Genomic DNA, 21853 nt, shown 5'->3' with positions numbered 1-21853 from the left:
ATCGTGTTAGAGAACCAAGAAAAACAAATTCATTTCTTCTATACAGAGTAGGGATGAACACTTGCCCTACAAAAGTGGTGTGGTCTGGCACAAATTAGAATACATCACAACATGTAAACTTGCATCATAGTATATGGTAATGAAAGTTGCAAGGTTTCTAAAATTAACTTTGAAGAATCAAACATGTAATTGCAATGAATGGGCGTGATATGCGCTATGAAGAGAACTAGTATGCAAGATCATCAATTATCATATAGACTTCATCATCCGGCTAATTGAAGAGAATATGCCCGCAGCTTTGTCTAGCAAACCTTGCCCTTGCTCTGACTTCTGTTCTTCTTCGCTAAATAGAATCTGCAACGTGAAGAAAAAGTTACCCGAGAGATCAATATATTGTTATATTGATTATCACTAGGAGCTAGTCACCAAACAAATATGCTCTCTTTCCTTTCTCCAATGATATTTTCATTCAATTCAATTTCTTTTTTTCTAAGAAAATGGTTGGATCAGGCAAGGTAATTTAGAATTGAAGCTATAAACCTCAATGTCTTCAGCATCAGGACGGCTCTCGAATTCCTTGGCAAGCAAATATCTATTTGGCCTATCCTTGTCATCACTGAACACTTTCCACTGTCTGAGTACATCAACAGAACAGGAAGCAAACAAAAAATCATAAATAATTTCAGCTTTGCAACTAATATGTCAAGGAACCAATTAACAGTGTATGATTTCATCAATTTTATCCCATGGAAACAGGATATAAAAATAGTGAATCATGTTCAGATTGTATGTTTAAAAATCAAGTGAACCAGATAATCCACTTCTAAATTCAAAAGTTGTTTTTCTTATAAATCAAGATAGAATGAAAGACCTTACCCTGGATAACACCTGAAGATTGCTCCAAATGGCATTGGTCTCATGAAATAGACAGTTGTAAAAGTGCTGTACAACAAAAAGATCAGAATTTAGTAGCTAGTGTGATCAGAATAAACCAATTTTACAAAATAAATTGCATTAAGAATGGAAAGAACACAAAAATGAAAAGCACTCAAGGAACCTAATACATACGAAGAAAAAACCCAGTTGATGAAAATACCATTTACAGTAGTTTGAAGCCTAAGTAGTAAACCATGTGATGGCTCAGAAATCGTACCTTAGAAAGAAGCGCCTTAATTTCCGGACATTAAAGCCAACTCCAACATCCTCACTAATCAGGCGTGGATTCCACATGATGAGGGGTCTAGGCTGCCATTGTATGTATAGTTTGAAAGAAAATTGTAAATAATACAAACACAAATCACAATTTCTAATCTAAATGCAAGTCTGAATTGAGGTGGCTATCTATCTCCCAGTCTATGACAGCTCTCTAGAAAGACAAATATGAGAAGTACCAACCCCTTGTCATAAAAGCAGCTTTCACATATTGCTTTACCTCATGTTGAGGAAAGTTTATCACATTTTTCAGCAGATGGATGTTTAAATTTCAAGAGATCATGAATGTCAAGGGATTTACTGGATCATTTGAGAGATTGGATGCAATTCTCTCCACATATTCTAACATCTGATAATCTGGAACAATCATAACCACAATCTCATCATCACCTTCCACAGGCTTCCGGTCACTCAAGCTGGATAAATAGCAAAAGAACTGAAATGTTATGGACGGAACTACAACAGCATAGCCAACAAGTACTTTAGCAGCCAAGTCCAATGCAAAAGTCAGAATCTTATACATGATGATACACCCCACAACTACTTTTCCAGCAGAATAAAACTCAAAGCGTTAATCTAAGCTCTGGAACTTACCTTGCAAATCTAAATATAGCATCTTTCCACCGAAACTTCAGAAGGGCTGCTGCACCAGCATCTGGAAATATGGCTTTAACCCTCTAACAATCAAATTCATGAAGCTTATCAACCTAGTTTACAACTTCCAAAATAAATACTACACATACCATAAAACCTTATTGAATTCATAACCACTTAAATGCTCTATTTTAGCCATATGTCATACTGCAATCAACAATAGAGAATAGAAAAACATTTCAAATTAAATATTCCTTCATAATTTCATGTGTTATAAGTTTACAACTACCGGAATACATCCCACCAACCTGGAATTTTGTTTTCTCAATGAGTGTATCCAAAAAAATCCTTGACAAGTCCCAGAGTTCAACCTGCGCACCTTCGTCATCTAAAAATTGCAGTTGCGGGATTAAAAGTTCAACCTGTAAGACAGTTAAAAATACTTTTAGAGCAAGATGCATTTGGCGCTAAGAAACTGAAAGAAAACAATTATTAACTTTGATTGATAAAGCAACGGCTTGGTAAACAGCATTCTCCATAGCAGCATTTTCAAGCTGCCTCGGCTTAAACATTTAGTTACATCAGATGTAAAATAATGAAAAAAAGAATTTTGCTCTTACTCATGCTCACCTTTAACATGCTAAATTTATAAGTTATTGATCTTAACCAGGTTAAGTTGACTGAGCTTGTTAGAAGGATTGCAATGCCAAAGAAGATGCTCAGCACAACAGATTTTAGTCAAAAATCCTCGTCCGCAAAAAATATACGAAAGAAATATATTTTTAATTTGGCGCTGCGTGACCTAAACCAGCAGTGCAAAACTTGGAACAAATGACAATTTTGTGTGAAATAAAGAAAGGAAGAAAAACAAAATTCTGGTACATACTGTGGCTCTCATCCCTCCTGTAGATACAAATAAGCCTGCGGCCTCGCCAGATTGCCTCACTGCACCCTCCAAGTCTGAAGGCAAGCAACTGAAACAGAAAGCAAAAAAGTGAAATTTTTTTTTTTACCCATTGGAATTTACATCTAACTTCGTCAATGTACCATTTTCCCATCCCCACATGACTTCAAATTATGGTGTGACTTAAAATTGATGGACACAGTTAAATGGCCTAAGCATGGGAGACATGCTGACTGAGTTTCTAGAACACAATCCAGACCTAAACAAAACATCCTTCACAAAGACAAGAGTCCTATGTATCCATCCACTTTTGCCCGAGATTTACAAAGAACATAAATTGCGACAAAAATAATAATCTACACAGTCCAAATTGTAAAGTAGTAATACCTGTCATCTTCCTCATCATCCTTAACAGAAGTTACAGTATTCTCTTCCAATGGGGATGGTGGGTCAGGCTCAGGGGATTCGGTTTGGAACTTCTCAAACTTGGCAAAAACTTTGAAGGTGGAGGTTGAAGAGTGAAGGGAAAGGCCATTGTAAGAGCAAAGTAGAGGGTGTGAAAAAGATAAGGAAAAAGGAGTGGCTGAGGTTTGAAGGGGTATTGAAGGATGGTAGTTACAGCTGAAGTTGCAGGCTATGGTTGAAGAAGCCATTTATGTGATGTCTGTTAAGTGTTAATTTGTTCATTGCCCAAAGGCCATGGCTCATTCATCGATATTGCAAATTGCTTCCAACTTGATATTATCAACCACAGTTACAGCTTTGCTCCATGCCTTCTAATTCAACAGATATTTATTTGGCTAATCATTTTACTTTTCAAATCTCATTTTTCATTTGTAGAAAGTAGTATGTACCCCTGCAATTCAACGGGTATTTTTTTTAACTATATTAAATATTAATAATCTTTTTCTTATAGAATTTATTAATTTTATATGTTATAATTTGAATTATAATAATAATAACTAATAATAAAAAATTATTCAAAATAAAAATTTGGACATTACATGTCTTTCATAGTAATATGTAAAAATATAAATTTATTGCTTTTAATTGTCTATTGTGATATCTTATTTTAAAAGGTAGTATTATTTTTACACTTAACAAAATTTTACAGACACTTTATATTTATTATTTTACCTTTTTTTTTTACAAATATAAAATTTAATTTTTGTAATGACTAAAATACTTCTAAAAATGGATTGTGGTACGAGTGTCCAAAAAATATTTTCCTATATTAAAATCTTTAATTTTTCAAAAAGAGTAATCAAGGTTTTAATATAAAAGATATTTAATATAAAATATATTTATACCTGAGATTTCTTATGAACATATCATAGACTTTATCAATTTTCAAATTACGAGTTTAATCAAGTTTATATAACGTCAAATCTTCAAATCTTTCACCTGTTTGAATTTGAAGTTTGACATGTAAATGTGGAGTTTTTATGGACAAAAAGTTTTAGATAAATTGACTTGCTCAAAGAAGATTCTATAACCCTAAATTTAAAATGAAAGAAAATATTTCGGAATTATTGTATTTATTTATGACTTGAATATTTTAATATTTTAACTGTTTTCGAAATTTAATATATACTATTTTCAGTTCAAAAATTTTATATATAAAGAATTTTTAAAACTTATATTTTAACAGGTGTTTAATAAAAACAGCCTAGCCCATTCCGACGTTGGGCTTTCGAATTTGGGTTGCCCATCCCGAGGCCCAAAATAGAAGACGGTGTGGTGGACGCTCTTGAGAATTTGATATTGGCATATAGCCGTTGTGATTTCAAACTTTGAAATCTCAGCAAGAAAAGAACGGTACTCTATTCCTCTCTTGCGCTCTATTGCTTTCTTATGCTCTATTGCTCTCTTGCGCTCTATTGCTGAGGAAGTTGGATCTTGGAATCGTGTGCCACTCTTATCTCAGAGAACCATGAGCGGTACTCTCACTTTCTCTCTATTCACCAATCAATTGAATTAACCACTTATTCTTTGACACAAATCATCCATTCTTGCAGATCAATCCATTCAAATCCAAATGCTCGCTGAAAAATTCCACCGTTTCGTTCTTGACTACGAACTCAAGCAACCGTCGATAACTTCTGAGCCAGGTTCGCTCTCTATTCTCTATTCAATTTCCCTTTTCCATTTGGAATGAAAAAAAGAAAATGATCTTAATCTCAGCCAAAATTACCTTGTTAATTCTGACGTTAGATGGTTTGTCGATTTGTGGAATTTCATCAGATGATGTATCGAAGCAAGTGAACGAGAACTCAGACTCCGTGGATGAAAACAGTATGTCACAGGGAATCCACGAAGTTTCTCCGGATAAAGGTCATACACTTCCCATATTGAAGAAAATACTTGATCTCGATACTAAAATTCAGGTAAATCTTTAGAAACCACATTGAATTCTGTCTCTTTCTTTTCCTTAAATTTCTGGACTCTCTGTCCTCTCGCATTCTGTTTATTATTCGTAAACCTTATTTTACCGGGGTTTTATGGTTCATGCATTAGGATTTGAAGAAGCATCATATATCATTGTCTGATGAAGTGAAGCTCACGATTGAATCTTTTCCGGGCACTGATGTTTTGAAGTCCGTGCAGCTTCTCGGTATGCTTCTAGTAGAAAACTACAATATATACATGAAATTTTGAATACCCTCCTCTCTCTCTCTTTTTCTCTCTCTTTCTGTCTAGTTAATTTAATTATAATTTTTATAGGTTTTGGAATGTTCTTATGGTATAGGTGCTGAATATGAACTCTTGAAAAGAAAGTACCTGGAGGAGTCCTCTGAGCGAAGACGGCTTTACAATGAAGTAATTGAACTCAAGGGGAATATCAGAGTTTTCTGCAGATGCAGACCATTAAATGCGAGTGAAATTGCTAATGGGTCTGCTTCTGTTGTCAATTTTGAGTCGTCTTCAGATAATGAGCTTCAAGTCATTTGTGCAGAATCTTCTAAAAAGCAATTTAAATTCGACCATGTATTTGGGCCAGAAGATAACCAAGGTAACGAGAAGTTGCGTCTTTTGTTGGTTTTGCAATGAAGAAAGTTGTTTTTGTGAAAAATCATTGAAACTGAAAGCATTTTTTGGTATGCAGAGGCTGTTTTTCAACAGACCAAACCCATTGTTACATCAGTATTGGATGGGTACAATGTCTGCATTTTTGCCTATGGGCAAACTGGAACTGGGAAAACATTCACTATGGAAGGAACACCAGAACACAGGGGAGTTAACTACCGAACCCTGGAAGAGTTATTTCGGATAACTGATGAGAGAAATGGCACAATGAAGTATGAATTATCTGTCAGCATGCTGGAGGTTTACAATGAGAAGATAAGAGATCTGTTGGTGGAAAATTCAACTCAACCTACAAAGAAGTGAGTGCTTAGATCCCCCGAGTAATTTCCAGCTTTCCTGCATTCTCTACCCAACTAGATGCATAGAATTTTGTTGTATAAAATGTTTGTTAACTGATGAAGAAAACAAATTTCTATACTTTAGATTGGAGATAAAGCAAGCTGCCGAAGGAACCCAAGATGTCCCTGGACTTATTGAAGCTCGTGTTTATGGAACAGAAGACGTGTGGGAAATGCTTAAGACTGGAAATCGAGTCAGATCAGTTGGATCCACCTGCGCTAATGAGCTTAGTAGCCGTTCGCACTGGTATAGCTACATTCTTAGACATTGACTAATTGTTGCGCGTACTTCATATTTACTTCTAAACTTATTTGTATTTTATACCTTTGAAGACCTTAATTCTTTAAATATTATAATCATATTAAACTAAATATTTGTTTTCCTTGAATAGATCATGTTTTAAGCTGGCAGTTACTTTCTTTTTGCAGTAGATGTAATATAATTTTCTCAACGACACGATTTTTGGCAGAATTTATTAATAATTATAGACAAATGATCAAGAGGTGCTTTTACATGCAGCTTGTTGCGAGTAACTGTAATGGGGGAAAATTTAATTAATGGCCAGAGAACAAAGAGTCACCTTTGGCTAGTAGACTTAGCTGGCAGTGAGCGAGTGGGAAAAACTGAAGCTGAGGGAGAAAGACTGAAGGAATCTCAATTCATAAATAAGTCTCTTTCAGCGCTTGGTGATGTTATTTCTGCCCTTGCTTCTAAATCAGCCCACATTCCATACAGGCAAGTTTCTTTTCCTCTCTTAAATAAACTCTAACCGAAAGATCTTTTTTCTAATTATTATCTGTATCCTCTGGTTTTGACAGGAACTCAAAACTCACTCATATGCTGCAAAGCTCGTTAGGTAAGATTCCACTTCAACATTAAGAATTTATACGATCCTTTGGAAATTACTGTGAATTGATTTCATGCCTGCATTTTTTGACTGTTAATGTTTGATATGTGGCTGAAATGCAGGTGGAGACTGCAAAACGTTAATGTTTGTGCAGGTAAGTCCAAGCGCAGCAGACTTGGGAGAGACACTTTGCTCACTGAATTTCGCAACCCGCGTCCGTGGAATCGAGGGTGGCCCAGCTCGCAAGCAAGTAGACCACACTGAGCTGTTTAAGTACAAGCAAATGGTAAGTTAGCATGAAATTGTTCTAATAAACATAACCATGACTTTTCAATTCCTGAAACTCAAAAATTTTGTATAATTAAAGGTAGAAAAGCTCAAACAAGACGAGAAGGAAACAAATAAACTACAGGATAGCTTGCAAATTGCTCAACTCAGGCTTGCTACAAGAGAACAGCATTGTAGAACCCTTCAAGAAAAGGTATATTCTTCAGAAGCAAGTTACTCAGACAAGATGATGGGTGCCCTTTTTTCTATTCAAAGTGATTCATAATTTGATGTATTTCGTGACAGGTTCGGGACCTGGAGAACCAGATCAACGAAGAAAGAAAGCACAGACTAAAGCAAGAAAGTAGAGCACTTGCTGCTGTTTCGGCTCAACCTTCATTATCGTCACAACAGACAACAGCTCAGAACAGGAAGCCACCACTGAATCCTTCCAAACTCAGACAACCACTGAGAAAAATAACCAATTCCATGCCTCCACAGTCTCCTCGGAGATCAAAGAATTACACCACATTCATGAATGGAAAGGAAAACTCTGTGAGAAGGGCTTCAATGGCGACCAATTCCGTGAGGCAAGCTGCGCCATCGACAACAGGGCAGTTCTTTCAGGCAAGGAGGAGGGTATCCATTGCCGTGAGACCACCACCTTCAACATCAACAACGCAGGTTATTCAGCCAAGGAGGAGGGTCTCCATTGCCACACTACCTCCTCACACAACTTCTGGCATGTCAACTCCACTTCGTACCTCAGCATTCCGAGTTACCGGTGGAAGCAATCAGCAATCACGGATAAGAAGCCAAAGGAAAGATAGGTATTCAAGTTTGTTTGCCCCAATGCCAGAGTTGAGAGAATCAGTCTTGACAACACCAATGTCAGTAAGGAGCAGCAGCAAGTTTATGATGAACAGTCCAACACAGGCAGATTCCAGGATGATGGGGCCCACTAGGAATCAGCCTGTTCTTGCTCTACAACGTAAACCTGTGGTCTGGAGTCCTCTTAAGCTAAGAACCATGAACAGAAAGTCATCACTCCTGCCGTATCGCTCAACCCAAATGCAGTAAACATTGTTTTCTCAAACAACGTGACAAAAAAATGGAGTATTTTAACTAATGCCAACGTGTATAAATTAGTATGCTGCTTTTGGTTTATGAATCAACCAAGATTCAATTAAATTTTTCTCAAAACATGTCATGCAAATACTCTTGCGTATGTTGTTCGATCAAATTTCTGATCTCAGATTTAAGTTTCAAATTCTTGCTCGTGGTGTTTGTTGTGCGATCAAATTTCTGACTGATCTCACGTCTAAGTGTCAAATTTTTTTCTTTTCTCGTTTGCTTTTTAATTAAGGTTTAATAGTCTTTTTATCCTAATTTTTATTAAAATTATTTAGTGCATTGTCTTAACCTTTTTTTTTTGTTAATGAAGTTATTCTGTTATAGTTAAGTTAAATTGATACTTAGAGGGTAAGATTTTGTCATTTATAGTGCTTAGTCATTCACGTTACAATAATTCACTTAGTGCAAACACTATCTTAGTAAAAAGAATAAAAATTACATTAAGATGAAAAGAAAATGATCGTATTGAATAATTAAAAAAATATTTGGAACAAAAAATAACTATTAAACCTTAAATTAACTAACTACCAATATCTGAAGGTATTTAATTAACTTGCCCTAATGAGTAAACTAGAATTGATCTTTATGGGAGGAATTGTTTCACATCAGAGATTTATTTAGTTATTAAAAGTGTAAAACACATTCATATACTTTCATTATGAAACAAAATTGATCCTTGTCAAATGTCAATAATCTTATAATGCTACTAATTATCTGTGAAACATTTAATTGTCCTGATGTCATAAGTGGAAGAAAATGTTTAATGCCCATAAATCATTATTTCTGATAATTATTGAACAATTTTTGTTTGGATAATATTCATATAAGTTGTTAGAGATAAGAAAGTTGGGCTATTTTTACTAAAATCTTTAATTTGTTATCACCTTAGATAATTTGACAAGAGTCATATGATATTTGTTCTAATAAAAAAACTTTTTAACTTAGGAAGTTAAATTCCCACATCTTCGTAGAAAACTATATTTGCAAAAAACATAACTAAAAATCATTTTTAAAATTGTTCTCATATAAATGTTCTTTTTAAAAGATAAACCAAACACGAAACAAAGTTTTTTCAATTTCGAATTCTCCATAAACTAAGAGAATTCTTCTACCAAATATCGTTTTATTTATCCAATCAGATTCATTTACTTTTAAAAAATTGCTATAAAAGTAATCATATTTAGTTATTCACATGTGTCAGGTGGGTATTGGAAGAAGAATTGTTAATTATATGTTAAACTTTATCACATTTAAATGCGGATCCATCAAGCAAAGTTCCAACTTCGAATTTAATTGAAATACACTTCATTTCATATTTAGATTTAAAAAAAATATTATTAATAACAATAAATTATGACATAATTAAATATTATTGTTGTATAATAATAATAATTTAAAAATAATTTGTAACAATATAAATAATTTTCTACCCACGACATATGAAATTTAAAACTCACTTTTTATGTGAATGAAAAGCTGATTCAACTCCGGAACAAAAAAATTTAAAAAAGGTTATTTAATATTTCAATATATATTGCTTAATTTGTATCGAAAGTAAATTAACTTTTAAAGTTTGTCTAGAGTCAACTTTATAACGTTGTATTATCAAGCTATGCTATTGACTAATGGAAGCAGGCCCACGTATAAGAACCAGTGGGCCCAACCAAAATAGGGACAAAAATAGTTGCATATAGCCGTTGGCGTTGAATTAGCTTCCTTAGGATAGAGTAATAGAGATACATAGATTTAGTCGACCGTTGGAAAACAAACGTTACAGAGAGAGTTCGTGTTTGTTCAACGTCAACAACACTTAGTAGCCAACTCTGCAACCAAAAGCAAAAGGGTTTGGGACCGTGTCTTCCTATTAGAGAGAGAGAGTGTGAGAGAGAGAGATTCAGATCCAATCTTTGGTTGGGTGGGCACTAGGTACAAGTTGGAGAGATTGTTTGTCTGAGGAAAATTCTTGAGACCCACCTTGTGTGTGTTTGATTTCATTCCTCGGATATTCCGAAGATGGTTGCAAGAACCCCACCAAAGCAGAAGAGGCTTTTGGCGGCTCTCAATCCTGTTCTGATTAAAGAAACCTTAAACAAGGTACTGCATGATAATGCCAGTGATCTTCCCTGATGAAACCAGATAAATTTTGAATCTTTGTGAGTAAATTGTTGTGGGTGTTTGAAGGTGGATCAATGCGTCGCTCGGCTGCAGGAACTTCAGTACACTGTGACTGGTGGAACCAAGGTGGTGTCGGGGGTGACTCTCAGCCCTCGCAGCACAAGAGGTTATCTCAGAACAAGTCTCAGGTGCAAGCAAGAGTCACTAAGGTAAGCTTTCGATTCTATTTCAATTTCATTTCATAGCAAGACTCACTCATGATCACCACATTGCAGCTTTAAACTTTGATTTTCATTTCTATTTACGAATCAATCAGAAGTCACCTTTGGTGTGTGAACAGACTACACATATGTGATACTTTTGTGGTTGAATGACATGTATTAATATTCTTAAACATTTTGCCATTTGTTGCTGCAAATTGTAATTTTATGTATTCTTGCCGTCATGAAGGATCAAGAATGGTGCATCAAGGAGATCTCCAGTGGGAAAGTTTCCAGCAAACACAGGTTTTGTTTGTTCTCTCTGTTCAGTTGCAAAGAGAAATCTTTACTTGGTCTTGAACATGATCAAGGGAACATGGATATATAATTGGCTTTCCTTTAATTATTGTGATAATTGGAGTGAACCCTTATGCAGGTGAATGGAAGAGAATGTCGCTGCCAGCGATGCTTGTAGGCGAAACTGTTGGAGAAATTTTGCAGGCAAGTCAGTTTGCCAGGGAAATAGTCTCAGCAGTTGGTAAGAAAACTGTCCCAGATGACCCAAAAACTCCAATGTCTCAACGGAGCAACAAGAAAGTAGAACTTGAAAACACACAGCTGAGGGTGAGAAGGAAGAAAGAGAAGCAAACCAGAGTTCAGAATGATGGTACCCCACAACTTCAAAGGGCTCGCTCCAGAATCAACTTTAAGGTTTCTCCTCCAAAGGTCATAGAATTTGATAAAGAAAGCAACAGGTATATGGCAAATAGGGTATCTCCCAGGAATAGGCCGTGGGCTAGAAAAACAGTACTTTTCCCCAACCCTTTGTTCCTTTCCACCCACTCTTCTTCACAGCCACAACAACAACAGTTTTGCAAGACAAGGTCACCCATCATTTCAAGAAATAGAGGTACAACATCACACAAATTTGTTATAAAGTCTCCACCTTCACCACCACGGCAGCAACAGTCTTGCAAGACCAAGTCCCCTGGCATATCAAGAAACAGGGGTGGGACACCTCACAAGTTTTTGATCAAGTCTCCACCGTCGGCTTCCAAATTCCCACCAACTGTGTCTATTTCACCCACAAGACCTGTAAGATTGAGCAGATTGAGTCCTCCCAAGAGATCATCATCATCATCCACTGCATCTAAATTCCGTCGATCTTTCTCTCCTTCAAGAATTGCATCCAGATTGGTTTCACTTTCACCGTTAAGGAGCAGGAAAACTGTACAGAAGAAAAACGATGGGATTGTAAGTGGACTCAAACAGCGCCCAACATCGTCTATGCAATTCCCTGTCAGAGGAATCTAAGAACTCGCCATTTTCTGGCTACTTTCTTGTACTTTTTATCACCCTGTCAATTCTTTATGTCCATAATTGTGCTCTTATGGTTTTTTCCTCTTTGGCTTTCAGAGAAGATTCAAGGATTTTTCTTTAATGTTCATACCATTTTTTCCTACTCATTTCAAGGAAAATCACAGTCCAATGCCAGCTATTCGGTGTCTTTTTACTGTTTGTTACTCCATCCCTCTGTATAAAATCATTATCAATTCATATATATATTATTCTTATAAAATATTTTTTATGTCTTTTTTTTTCAGAATTTACAGAAACTCTTAATACCCATAAATTAATCATAGTTAAATCGCGTAATTAATTAATATTTGTAGCGATGATAATGATTATCCAATTTGCGACTAGATATTTTGCAGTTCTAATAAGAGAAAGAAAAAAAAAATCTTCAACCTTTATAATTAATTAAGGATGAAGATTTAATTAGAGAGGGGGTCCTTTAAAAATGATAAAGATATTTTTCTGAAAAAATAGTTTGTGAATTTCAATAAAATAGAATTAATATAGTTTTCAAATAATAATGATTATGCATAAAAAAAAATCTTGGGTCATTCTTTGTGGACAAATGATTGTGGCAGTGAGATAAGACGTGTCCTTTTATCCCCTCTACACACATACGCCATCCTTTGTATTTCAATTTCACTCCAATGGGTTGTTGTTGCGACGAAGACGACGGTGACATTTTCCGGCAACTCATCAATTCCAATTTCTCTTCCTCATCCTCCTCCACCGCTACCACCACTGCCACCACAGTGATCTCCCCCATGAATTCCCATTTCTCGGCACTCTCCTCCACCGACATCCTCCTCCTCATCTTCCAGAACCTTCCGATCCCCGATCTCGCCCGTGCCAGCTGCGTCTGCCGTCTCTGGAACTCCGTCGCCTCCCAGAGGGAGATGCTCACAAGAGCCTTCGTTGCCCCTTGGAAATTGAACTGCGTTATCGGCGACCCGCTCTCTGGAAGCTTCTGGAGAGACAATTCCCTCGCCAAATTCGCCATCTCCCATCGCATTTCCCACGGCGACACCGTCGCTAGCCTCGCCGTCAAGTACGCTGTTCAGGTCCGTGTCACCTGTAAAGAAGGGTTTATCACTTTTCCTGATTAAGTTAAACAATATTGGGTCAAACTTTTTAGTAGTTTCCACACCACTAAATGCACCCATTCCATGCTGTTATCCTAGGTTGCTAGGTTTTCAGTTATTAACTGAATTAAGGGAATCACAGTTACTGTTTGTGACTTTTGAGGCTGTTATTTTTTCACAGTTTCTTCTTGGAGCCTTTTTGGAATGCAATTTACTTAATTTAAACCATGATTCCCTTGATTTTTTAATCAACGTTTATAAAAGCATGTTAAAAGCCAAATCCTATTTTTATAGTTTTCTTAGAGACCATGTTTTCTGTGAAATAGAAAAGTATCAGTCTATCTAGTAGTAGTAGGGTAAAAGGTTTTTACATTATCATCTAATCGCAATTTGACATATATACTTTATCTTTCTTTTAACTTTACAATAATTATACGGGTAAAAGACAAATCTTATTTTCGAAGTTTTCTTAAAGACCATTTTTGCCTTCTATGTAAAAATTATATAACATCATCGAATCAGATGTAAATTACCTTATTGAGTTTCACGTTAGTTATCTTAAAAGTGATATAACTGTAAGCTGCTAACAGCTCCAAGCAAAACAACAGCCACCCCACTTAAGCAAACTAGCCAGAGTCAAAGAAAAATACAAGAAACCATCAATCATGAATCCTGAAAGAAATATCATCCAGGCACATGACAACACGAGTATCTAACACAACCCACCACACCACACCACACCAGATCCAGAAAACCCCCATTCTAGAACTAGGACGATTCCTTCAAACACAGCAGGATTGTACATGCCATTAATAAAAAGAAAAGAATCCTCTGTGAAACTTAGCCTTTATTTACATTGACATTGGATGATATTTTTATGTTTTGATAGGTAATGGACATAAAGCGCCTGAACAACATGATAAGCGACCATGGCATATACTCAAGGGAAAGGTTATTAATCCCTATTAGTAATCCTGATATTCTGATTAACAGAACGTGCTTTATTGAGCTGGATGTCTATGCAAAACGAGAAGTAGCAGTGCTGTATCCTAATGATGTGCCAGACACGAGGACTGCCTACGTGTCAAACAGAATTTCCTCAGAAGAAAGCAACAAAAAGGTGGTTGATTTCTTGAAGAGAAGCATGCATGTTGATAATGAAACAGCTCAATATTACTGGTCTGTTTCAAATGGTGATCCACGAGCGGCATTTGCCGAGTTTTCTGCAGACCTTAACTGGGATAGGCAAGCAGGGCATTCATAGTCTTTCTTAAGGTTACCTTGTTATTTAAGAGGTTGGTGGCAAGTTGAAAACAAATTATTTAAGAGGCTGCTTGGCAAGCAAATAGATAAATAATTAAGAGACTGTGTTGCAGGCAAGTATATGCTCCAGTAGGTTGCCTCTTAAAAAAATTGTTCATTCTCCTCTGATTGAATACTGCTTGAGTTCTAAACAGATTGTCATATTTGCTTATGAAACTACAGTCATATACTGTTGCTGTGTGTAAAAGATTTCAGCCACTCATGTGGTGAAGTGTGTTCAGAATATGTGTAAATTTTATTATTACTCTTTTAAAAAAGAAATTGATGCATTATTTTAGTCTGGTCATTATATGCTTGGCGCGGAAAGGTTTGATTTTATTCACATTTGTAAGAATTCATATTTACCACTCCAGATCAGAATTTATGCCAAGAATACGCTGTTCGAACAAAAAGTGGATACGAGGATGGCCCGTTTTCCCTTTTCCTTCCAGTATTTTGTTGTGAAATATTATAGTTTTGCAGGGAGAGATTGAGCAAATTTTGAGCATTTCAGAAGCTAAATTAATACTATCCAATAACTTAATAGATAAGGGTGTGTGAGGAATCAGAATCTATTTGTGAAACGAATGTTTGATATTCTATTCTCATCCTGTCTTTTTGTAACAGTTAATGTCTTTATGAATTACTGCCTTTTCTAAGCCTTGTGCTGTCAGTTGCTAGAACCTTTGAATGGAGAATGTTGAATCGGTGGTACTGTTAACTTGTACCCTCCAATAGCAAAATGATGATTTGATTGATTTCAAGTCAGCCACCTAGTACGGCTGGAACCACGGAATGTCCATGAGATGAACATTGCCTCAGGCAACTTGACTCGATGTGATTAGAAAGCTTCCATCTTTCTTGATTGATCGACTGTGAAACTGTTGGAACTTCTGAAAGTATTCATGCTATTAATTTTTGAATTTTAATGGGATTGAGAGATATGTCAGCAAGCGGCAAGGGAAATGGTGTAACTTGAAGAAACAGTTTGACAGTTTTTCTTTAATGGTACATTAATCTTTGAATGATTTAGATCATGCAGTGTACATCTTAGTTTTATTTCTTGAAAGTTAAAAACATTTGAAGGGCTTTCTAAAACCAATATTTCTCAACTCTTCTTTGCATATTTCTTTAGCTCCCACTTCAATAAGTGTTGGAATTTGAGCTCTAGTTCAAAATATTATAGTTCTTTCTCATACTTTGTGGAGTCCCAGTACATTTGAATTTTTGTCAAATGACTATCAGTAAAGTGAGTTTTCAATAAAACAATTGGTGAATTTTACGTTGACATATAATCTAATCATGTTTTTGTTGTTTTTGTTGAGATCTAAGTGTGGGTCCAAGTCTCACATTAGATAGAAATGAAATAGAACATTAAATAAAAGTGAAAGATCCATTAACCTATTATCTTAAGATTTTGGATAGAGAGTAATGTCAATTTTTATATAATTGAACTCAAATATCATTGGTATTGTGTTTCCCTTCTAAACCTCCTTCTCGATAGATTTTGGCTTGATGTGAAATCTATATAAGATTAAATTATGGATAGTTTAAATTATGCAAAGCAGGACGGAATATTTGATCTACAATCTAATAATTTATTTGATATATGAATGTGGAGAGAAAAAACATTAATGACCCTTTTTTATAATAACCTCGAGTTGATCTTTCTAGGTTCCCACCTCATATCATACTCTGATTGATAAAATAATCTTTTCATGTTGTTGGGGATTGTCCATGCCATTTCACATTCTTTCATTTCCTTATGGTTGTTAATCTCCAATATGTTATTCTCATAAACTTTTTCATATTCTTTCAGTTTATTCTATACTTACTCATCTACTTAATAATCAATTTCCATTCACACTTATGTGTGACAGCAAGGAATAAATTTTATATATTTTATACTCAACTAACTCATTTATACCTTCGTCTAACAACTACCATAGCCTTATAAATTCAGCAAAGCACTACATGTATTCTTTTAGTATTAATCAACTCAAAGTAGAAAAGTAGGACCAATTGTCAATGTCTAAAGTAGTAAGTGAACTTATATCTTCAACACAATTTTAGGTTATATAAAATGTTTTGGTTACAGGGGCTGAGTCATCAAAGTCCTCCACAATTTGTCTTCTAGTCGTCCGGTCTCGCTCCAAATTCCGTTGTTCACTCTTCCGTCCGAGAGAGAACCTGTCAAAGATTCTCCGATGCCAAAGTCAGTACAGGAACCGTTTGGCGATTCAATGAAATAGCAATGAATGTGCAATAAATGCAACCTATCTACCATTACCTCTGACCTGTATTTATAGTTTTCGCCATGGGCTTGGGATTAGTGAAAAGTCAATCACGACCCAATTCCAGCCCAATGACTCTAATCACTATTTACCGTAATCCTAGTCTTAACGACCCAGTTTACCGATCAGCCGACCTTGCGCGGCCAGCCGTATGGTATACCGTCATTACTCATCCGAGTGGAAGGATGAATGGTCGGATCGCACAGCGTGTAATGAGTGTTTATGACAGTCGTCCGACAATGCTATAAGAGGAGTAAAAAAGATTGAAGAAACGTCCGGTCCGTATGCGTTGCTCTCGGACCGCCCGGTCCGTATGGTACATAAAAACAAATTTTTCGCTTTGTCTTGATAGTCTTTTTCCCTGATTTTGTTTCTATATATACTTTATTTTTTCTTTTCTGTAATCCTGTATTATTGTCTTAATTCTAATGAAGTTTAGTTTCTTTTATCTACGAAACATCAATTTTTGTTTTCAATATTTGTTATGTCATTTCTTTTATGATCAAGATCAGGACTAAAAATAAAATATAAAAGAAAACAAAAAAGAAGTAAATCAAGATTTAAAAAAAAAATCAATCAAGAATTACTGTAAACTATTAAAGGTTAATAAATGGACCTTTCTTCATTTATTTCAAATTATTTTTATCTATTCAATCGTGCATTGAGAAAGTAAGAAGGATGAAAGATTATCTTTTAACTTTTTATTTTATATTTACTTAATGTCAAACTTATAATCACACTTAAATTTTTAATGAAAGACGTTAAATTCAGACAATCGAGAGTCAATTGTTGATCCTACCCAACAATATATTTTTTTCTTTATGTTTGCTGCATGAATAGGTGAACATGAAGAAGTATTGTTTAGGTTGATAACTACAAACGAAAGCCTTAGGAATGAAAGTTGAGTTGACTGACTCGTAAGAATTTATTATTTTATGTACTTTCGTAATCAATGCTAATAGACCTATTAAATTAAACTTAACTGAAAAGGCAAAAAGAATCCATTGATTGAAATTTCCTTCGAAATTATGCTCGTTCATTTGTGGTGGAGCAGAAAAAAAAAAGAAGTATTTTAAATGTATAGTAATTAACCGATATCATTCCTTGGACTTGAAATCCAAATATTCAATCCTTTAAACTTTTTATTAGAATTTTGTCGATCACGATTTTGTTTTAAAAGATGATAAAAAAAGTAATAATATTTAAATTATTTTAAGACTAAATTCTTAAACAATATAAAATTATTGAGTGTGATAGGAAAAGTTACTGATATATAAAAAAATTACAAATCTTAAGCTTTAGAAAGAGTGAGAATTTAATTCCAGAATGAATTCCATTATGAAAAGAAGGTTGTGGAACATTATAAAGTGAGAAGACGAGTAGTACAGAAAATAAAAAGAATGAGATGAGAATATTGTAAAGAGGCAGCAAAACATGAACGTCAAAACATGCAATAGAGGCAGCAACGATGAACGATTAAAGAGTAAAAACAAAAGATTAAAGAGTTGCACAGAAAGTGGCACTTGAGAATATTGTAAAGGAGAACGAAGGCTGGGATGTCGTGAAGTGTGAAAATCAAAGCTTAGAAAGATATAGAAAGAACCAAAATCAAATTTTAATTCTACAAAACTTACTGCACAAGTTACCATACTAAGTGCCTTTCTTCTCACATTTTCCTATTTAAATATCATATATAAGAAAAACAACTCAATTTCCACTTTCGCTAATGTTACAACTCATACCTACTTTTTCAGAGAGAATATTTTTACATTCTTTATAAATCAATATAAGTAGTATTTTATTTTTACTCTGCTTTATTTGGTAATTTATTATTATACATTTAAATAACCTTTATTTCAACACATTTTTTATTATCTATTTAGATTTTTCTACGTATTTGATATTTATCATATTCATCAAATTTACTAAAGTTTTCAAATTACTTTCTTTCTCGTCACAATCTCAATTATATGTTTCATGCAATTCTTTCAAATGATATATTATATTTACAGAAAACATAAATCTAAATTTTATTATACTGAATTATTTATAGTACTTGTATTTAATAATTTATACTTGTTTTAATATTTTTATTTATTGTTTACGTCTGTTTATTATTCAATTTTCAGTAATATATTACATAATACTTAGTTTATTAAGTAATTTATGAAAACTTTTATTTTATTTTCTTTTTTGTTATTAGTTCGTTTCACTTAAAGATTATTCTTTTGTTACATATTTTTCATTTTCTCTTTCAATGATTTAATTCGTTCAATATCTACAAAATTTACTTAAATTCTCTGTGTTATAGTTATTATAAAACTTTAATTATATGTAATTAAATATTTTTCATATAATTATTTAATATTTATGTAATTTTTATTTAATACTTTAATTTAAAATTTATGTAAATTTTTTCTTTAATATTTTATGACGATATATATATATATATATATATATATATATATATATATGTTTATATTTTTATATTATTTTAAATATCAATTAAATATGTTTAAAAAATATATATTGTAAGCAAATTTTTATAATTTCAATTAAAAGATAAAAGATTTTAAATTTCATGGTTCTTACAATTTTGATATATTAATTATGAAATAAAAGAACTTACTTGGATGCACACAGCAAAGTTTTAATAATAAATGTGCAAAGTTCTAATAATCAATGTTTTTCCTTAAATGGCTTCATGATAATATATAAATTACCAAGATAGAAAGTCTCCTTTTGTGAAAGTCGGGTTTCTCTCTAACGAATGCAAGGCTTTTAAGTAAAAACTATCTTTATTTTATGATATTTTACAAATTTTAGTAAAATACCAAAATACTCTTTTTGAAGTGAGAAGAAAGAAATTAATTTTAATAACTCTCAAATATTTCCTATAACTTTTAATACATTTATATTTTAATAATAATTACATTAAAAATTTTACATCAAAGTTATATTTTAAATTACATGAACCAAATATTAAATTAATATAATTTAACATTCTTCCACTTTATTCATATGATGACTCGAAGATCTAATACTAAACTTTAAGTGCACACCATTCATTAGAATTATCAAGTCATCTCCTTGCATGAATTGAAATGATCGGATCATGACGAGCAAAAGTCATGAATGACAGGATTCCTTCCATGTATCACATAAACAAACAAACTCAATATAACTTTAATCAATCTTATAACTTCCAGGTCTCTAGCAATAATGTTAATAATGTCAAGCCTCATACAAAGTTTCATAACCACAATGCATGAATAATGGCCTCTGCCACGAATTCAACCTCCATGGTGGAAGTAGCAGTGACTGATTGTTTTGCGCTTTTTCAAGAAATTGCTCCTCAAGCTAGTTGACATACCCAAATGTGGATTTTCTTGAATCCACACATCCAGCATAGTTTGAATCCGAGTGGCCAAGCACTTCAAGATGATTTGACCTTTTATAGTGTGAGCATGTAGTCTTTGGTACCTTGTAAGTACCTAAGAACTTTCTTTGCAACTTTCTAGTGATCTGTTATGAGATTACTTTGATATCGATCTAACATTCCAACAACAAAAATGATATCTGATTGAGTAAAAGTTTGAGCATACATCAAACTCTCAACCACTAACACATAAGGAATGGACTCCATGACCTTTCGTTCTAAATCATTCTTGGGACATTTGCATTTGACTAAACTTATCCCCTTTCTAAATTGGAACTTCCAGGAGAGCATTTTTCCATTTTGAATCTCTAACACTTTGTTAATATAGCCTTTTTGAGACAAAATTAACAATCCTTGTGATCTATCATGAAATATTTCTATTTCTATCACATAAGATGTCTCATTCATATATTTCATTTCAAAGTTGTTAGAGAGAAACTTCTTTACATCATGTAACATACCAATATTATTAGCAACAAGAAGAATATTGCTAACATATAGAACCAAAATAACAAACTTACTCCCATTGATCTTTACGTATATACATCGGTCAACGATGTTCTCTATAAAACCATATGAAGTTATGGTATCATTAAATTTTAGATACCATTATCGAGAAATTTGTTTCAATCCATATATTGATTTATTCAATTTACACACCAAATTTTTTTTTCTATTATTGGGAAACCTCCTGGTTGGTACATATATACTTCTTCTAAGTCACAATTTAGAAAGCGGTATTTACATGCATTTGGTGAAGCTCTAAATCAGAATGAGTCACCAAAGCCAAAACAATTATCAAAGAGTCCTTCTTAGAAATAGGAGAGAAGGTTTCTTTGTAGTCGATGTCATCTTTTTTAGCACGGATAGTGCTTACCCGCAACCCGACTCGCAAAAAAAAAATTCGACCCGCTACCCGCACAGGTACCTGCTTAGAAAATATCCGCGGATATTTTAAAACCCGCGGATACCCGCAAAAAATTAAAAAATAATATTTTATACATTTTTTAAATAAATTTAAATAAAATTATAAATAATATATATAATATAATATAAAGTAAATTAAAAATAAATTAAAATTTAATTTTAATTAAAATTTAATTTTAATTAAAATTTAATTTTAATTAAATTTAACCTAATAAAATATAAATAAATTTAATTTTTAATTAAATTTAATTTTAAAAAATATATATAATATTTTTTATTATTTTTTGCGAGTAGCGGGTACCCACGGGTGGATAGTTTAATACCCACACCCGACCCGTTTAGAAGCGGGTATTAAAATACCTGCTACCCGTTACCCGCGGGTAATAAATATCCGCAGATAGTAATTACCTGTCGCAGATTTTATTCGCAATTACCTGTAGCAACAGTTTTTTTTGCCATCCCTAGTACACATATACCCTGACTTTCAAGATACTTTGGAAATGGACTTGGACATTGTCCACTCTCATCAATTTTACCATAATATTCACCACTCATATCAGACCTCACCACTTTTACTTTTCTATCTAACTACCTTTCCACCTCATTTTATGAACATCTCAAGGACGTCCACTAATTGGGATTTTTCATGCAATAAATATAGATAACAATAACACGAGAAATCATCAATAAAGGAGATATGATATTTTTCACCATCCCAAGATTGAATGTCAAAAGGACCACAAATATTGGTGTG

At 33.7% G+C, this 21853-nt stretch overlaps 4 protein-coding genes across 4 annotated transcripts; 3 read left to right on the top strand and 1 right to left on the bottom strand.

Moving 5' to 3' along the window:
• Positions 1 to 6: 6 nt before the first annotated feature.
• Positions 7 to 3487, bottom strand: LOC124837506 (DUF1995 domain protein, putative (DUF1995)). The gene is made up of 9 exons (XM_047312885.2): positions 3098 to 3487; positions 2693 to 2780; positions 2115 to 2228; positions 1807 to 1889; positions 1514 to 1628; positions 1154 to 1245; positions 877 to 942; positions 541 to 634; positions 7 to 354 (listed from the first exon to the last, which is right to left on the bottom strand). Exons 1-9 carry the CDS (start codon positions 3361 to 3363, stop codon positions 250 to 252), a joined length of 1023 nt encoding a protein of 340 aa, XP_047168841.1. The 5' UTR covers positions 3364 to 3487; the 3' UTR covers positions 7 to 249.
• A 1029-nt stretch (positions 3488 to 4516) lies between these two features.
• Positions 4517 to 8633, top strand: LOC124837521 (P-loop containing nucleoside triphosphate hydrolases superfamily protein). The gene is made up of 12 exons (XM_047312909.2): positions 4517 to 4650; positions 4729 to 4821; positions 4955 to 5097; positions 5228 to 5324; positions 5460 to 5723; positions 5817 to 6096; positions 6221 to 6382; positions 6656 to 6871; positions 6955 to 6992; positions 7106 to 7269; positions 7351 to 7464; positions 7557 to 8633. The coding sequence occupies exons 1-12, from the start codon at positions 4644 to 4646 to the stop codon at positions 8328 to 8330; spliced, it is 2352 nt and encodes a 783-aa protein (XP_047168865.2). The 5' UTR covers positions 4517 to 4643; the 3' UTR covers positions 8331 to 8633.
• A 1468-nt stretch (positions 8634 to 10101) lies between these two features.
• On the top strand, positions 10102 to 12287 carry LOC124837531 (microtubule-binding protein TANGLED-like). The gene is made up of 4 exons (XM_047312921.2): positions 10102 to 10478; positions 10566 to 10708; positions 10950 to 11005; positions 11136 to 12287. Exons 1-4 carry the CDS (start codon positions 10398 to 10400, stop codon positions 12011 to 12013), a joined length of 1158 nt encoding a protein of 385 aa, XP_047168877.2. The 5' UTR covers positions 10102 to 10397; the 3' UTR covers positions 12014 to 12287.
• A 327-nt stretch (positions 12288 to 12614) lies between these two features.
• Positions 12615 to 14746, top strand: LOC124837537 (peptidoglycan-binding LysM domain-containing protein). The gene is made up of 2 exons (XM_047312944.2): positions 12615 to 13116; positions 14027 to 14746. The coding sequence occupies exons 1-2, from the start codon at positions 12703 to 12705 to the stop codon at positions 14399 to 14401; spliced, it is 789 nt and encodes a 262-aa protein (XP_047168900.1). The 5' UTR covers positions 12615 to 12702; the 3' UTR covers positions 14402 to 14746.
• The last annotated feature ends 7107 nt before the right edge of the window (positions 14747 to 21853 follow it).

Source organism: Vigna umbellata, chromosome 8, assembly GCF_029865625.1.
Source record: "Vigna umbellata cultivar VRB3 chromosome 8, Vumbellata_1.0, whole genome shotgun sequence".
NCBI lineage: Eukaryota > Viridiplantae > Streptophyta > Magnoliopsida > Fabales > Fabaceae > Vigna > Vigna umbellata.
The sequence above is the reverse complement of the archived record's forward strand: the minus strand, read 5'-3'. Positions and strand labels throughout refer to the sequence as shown.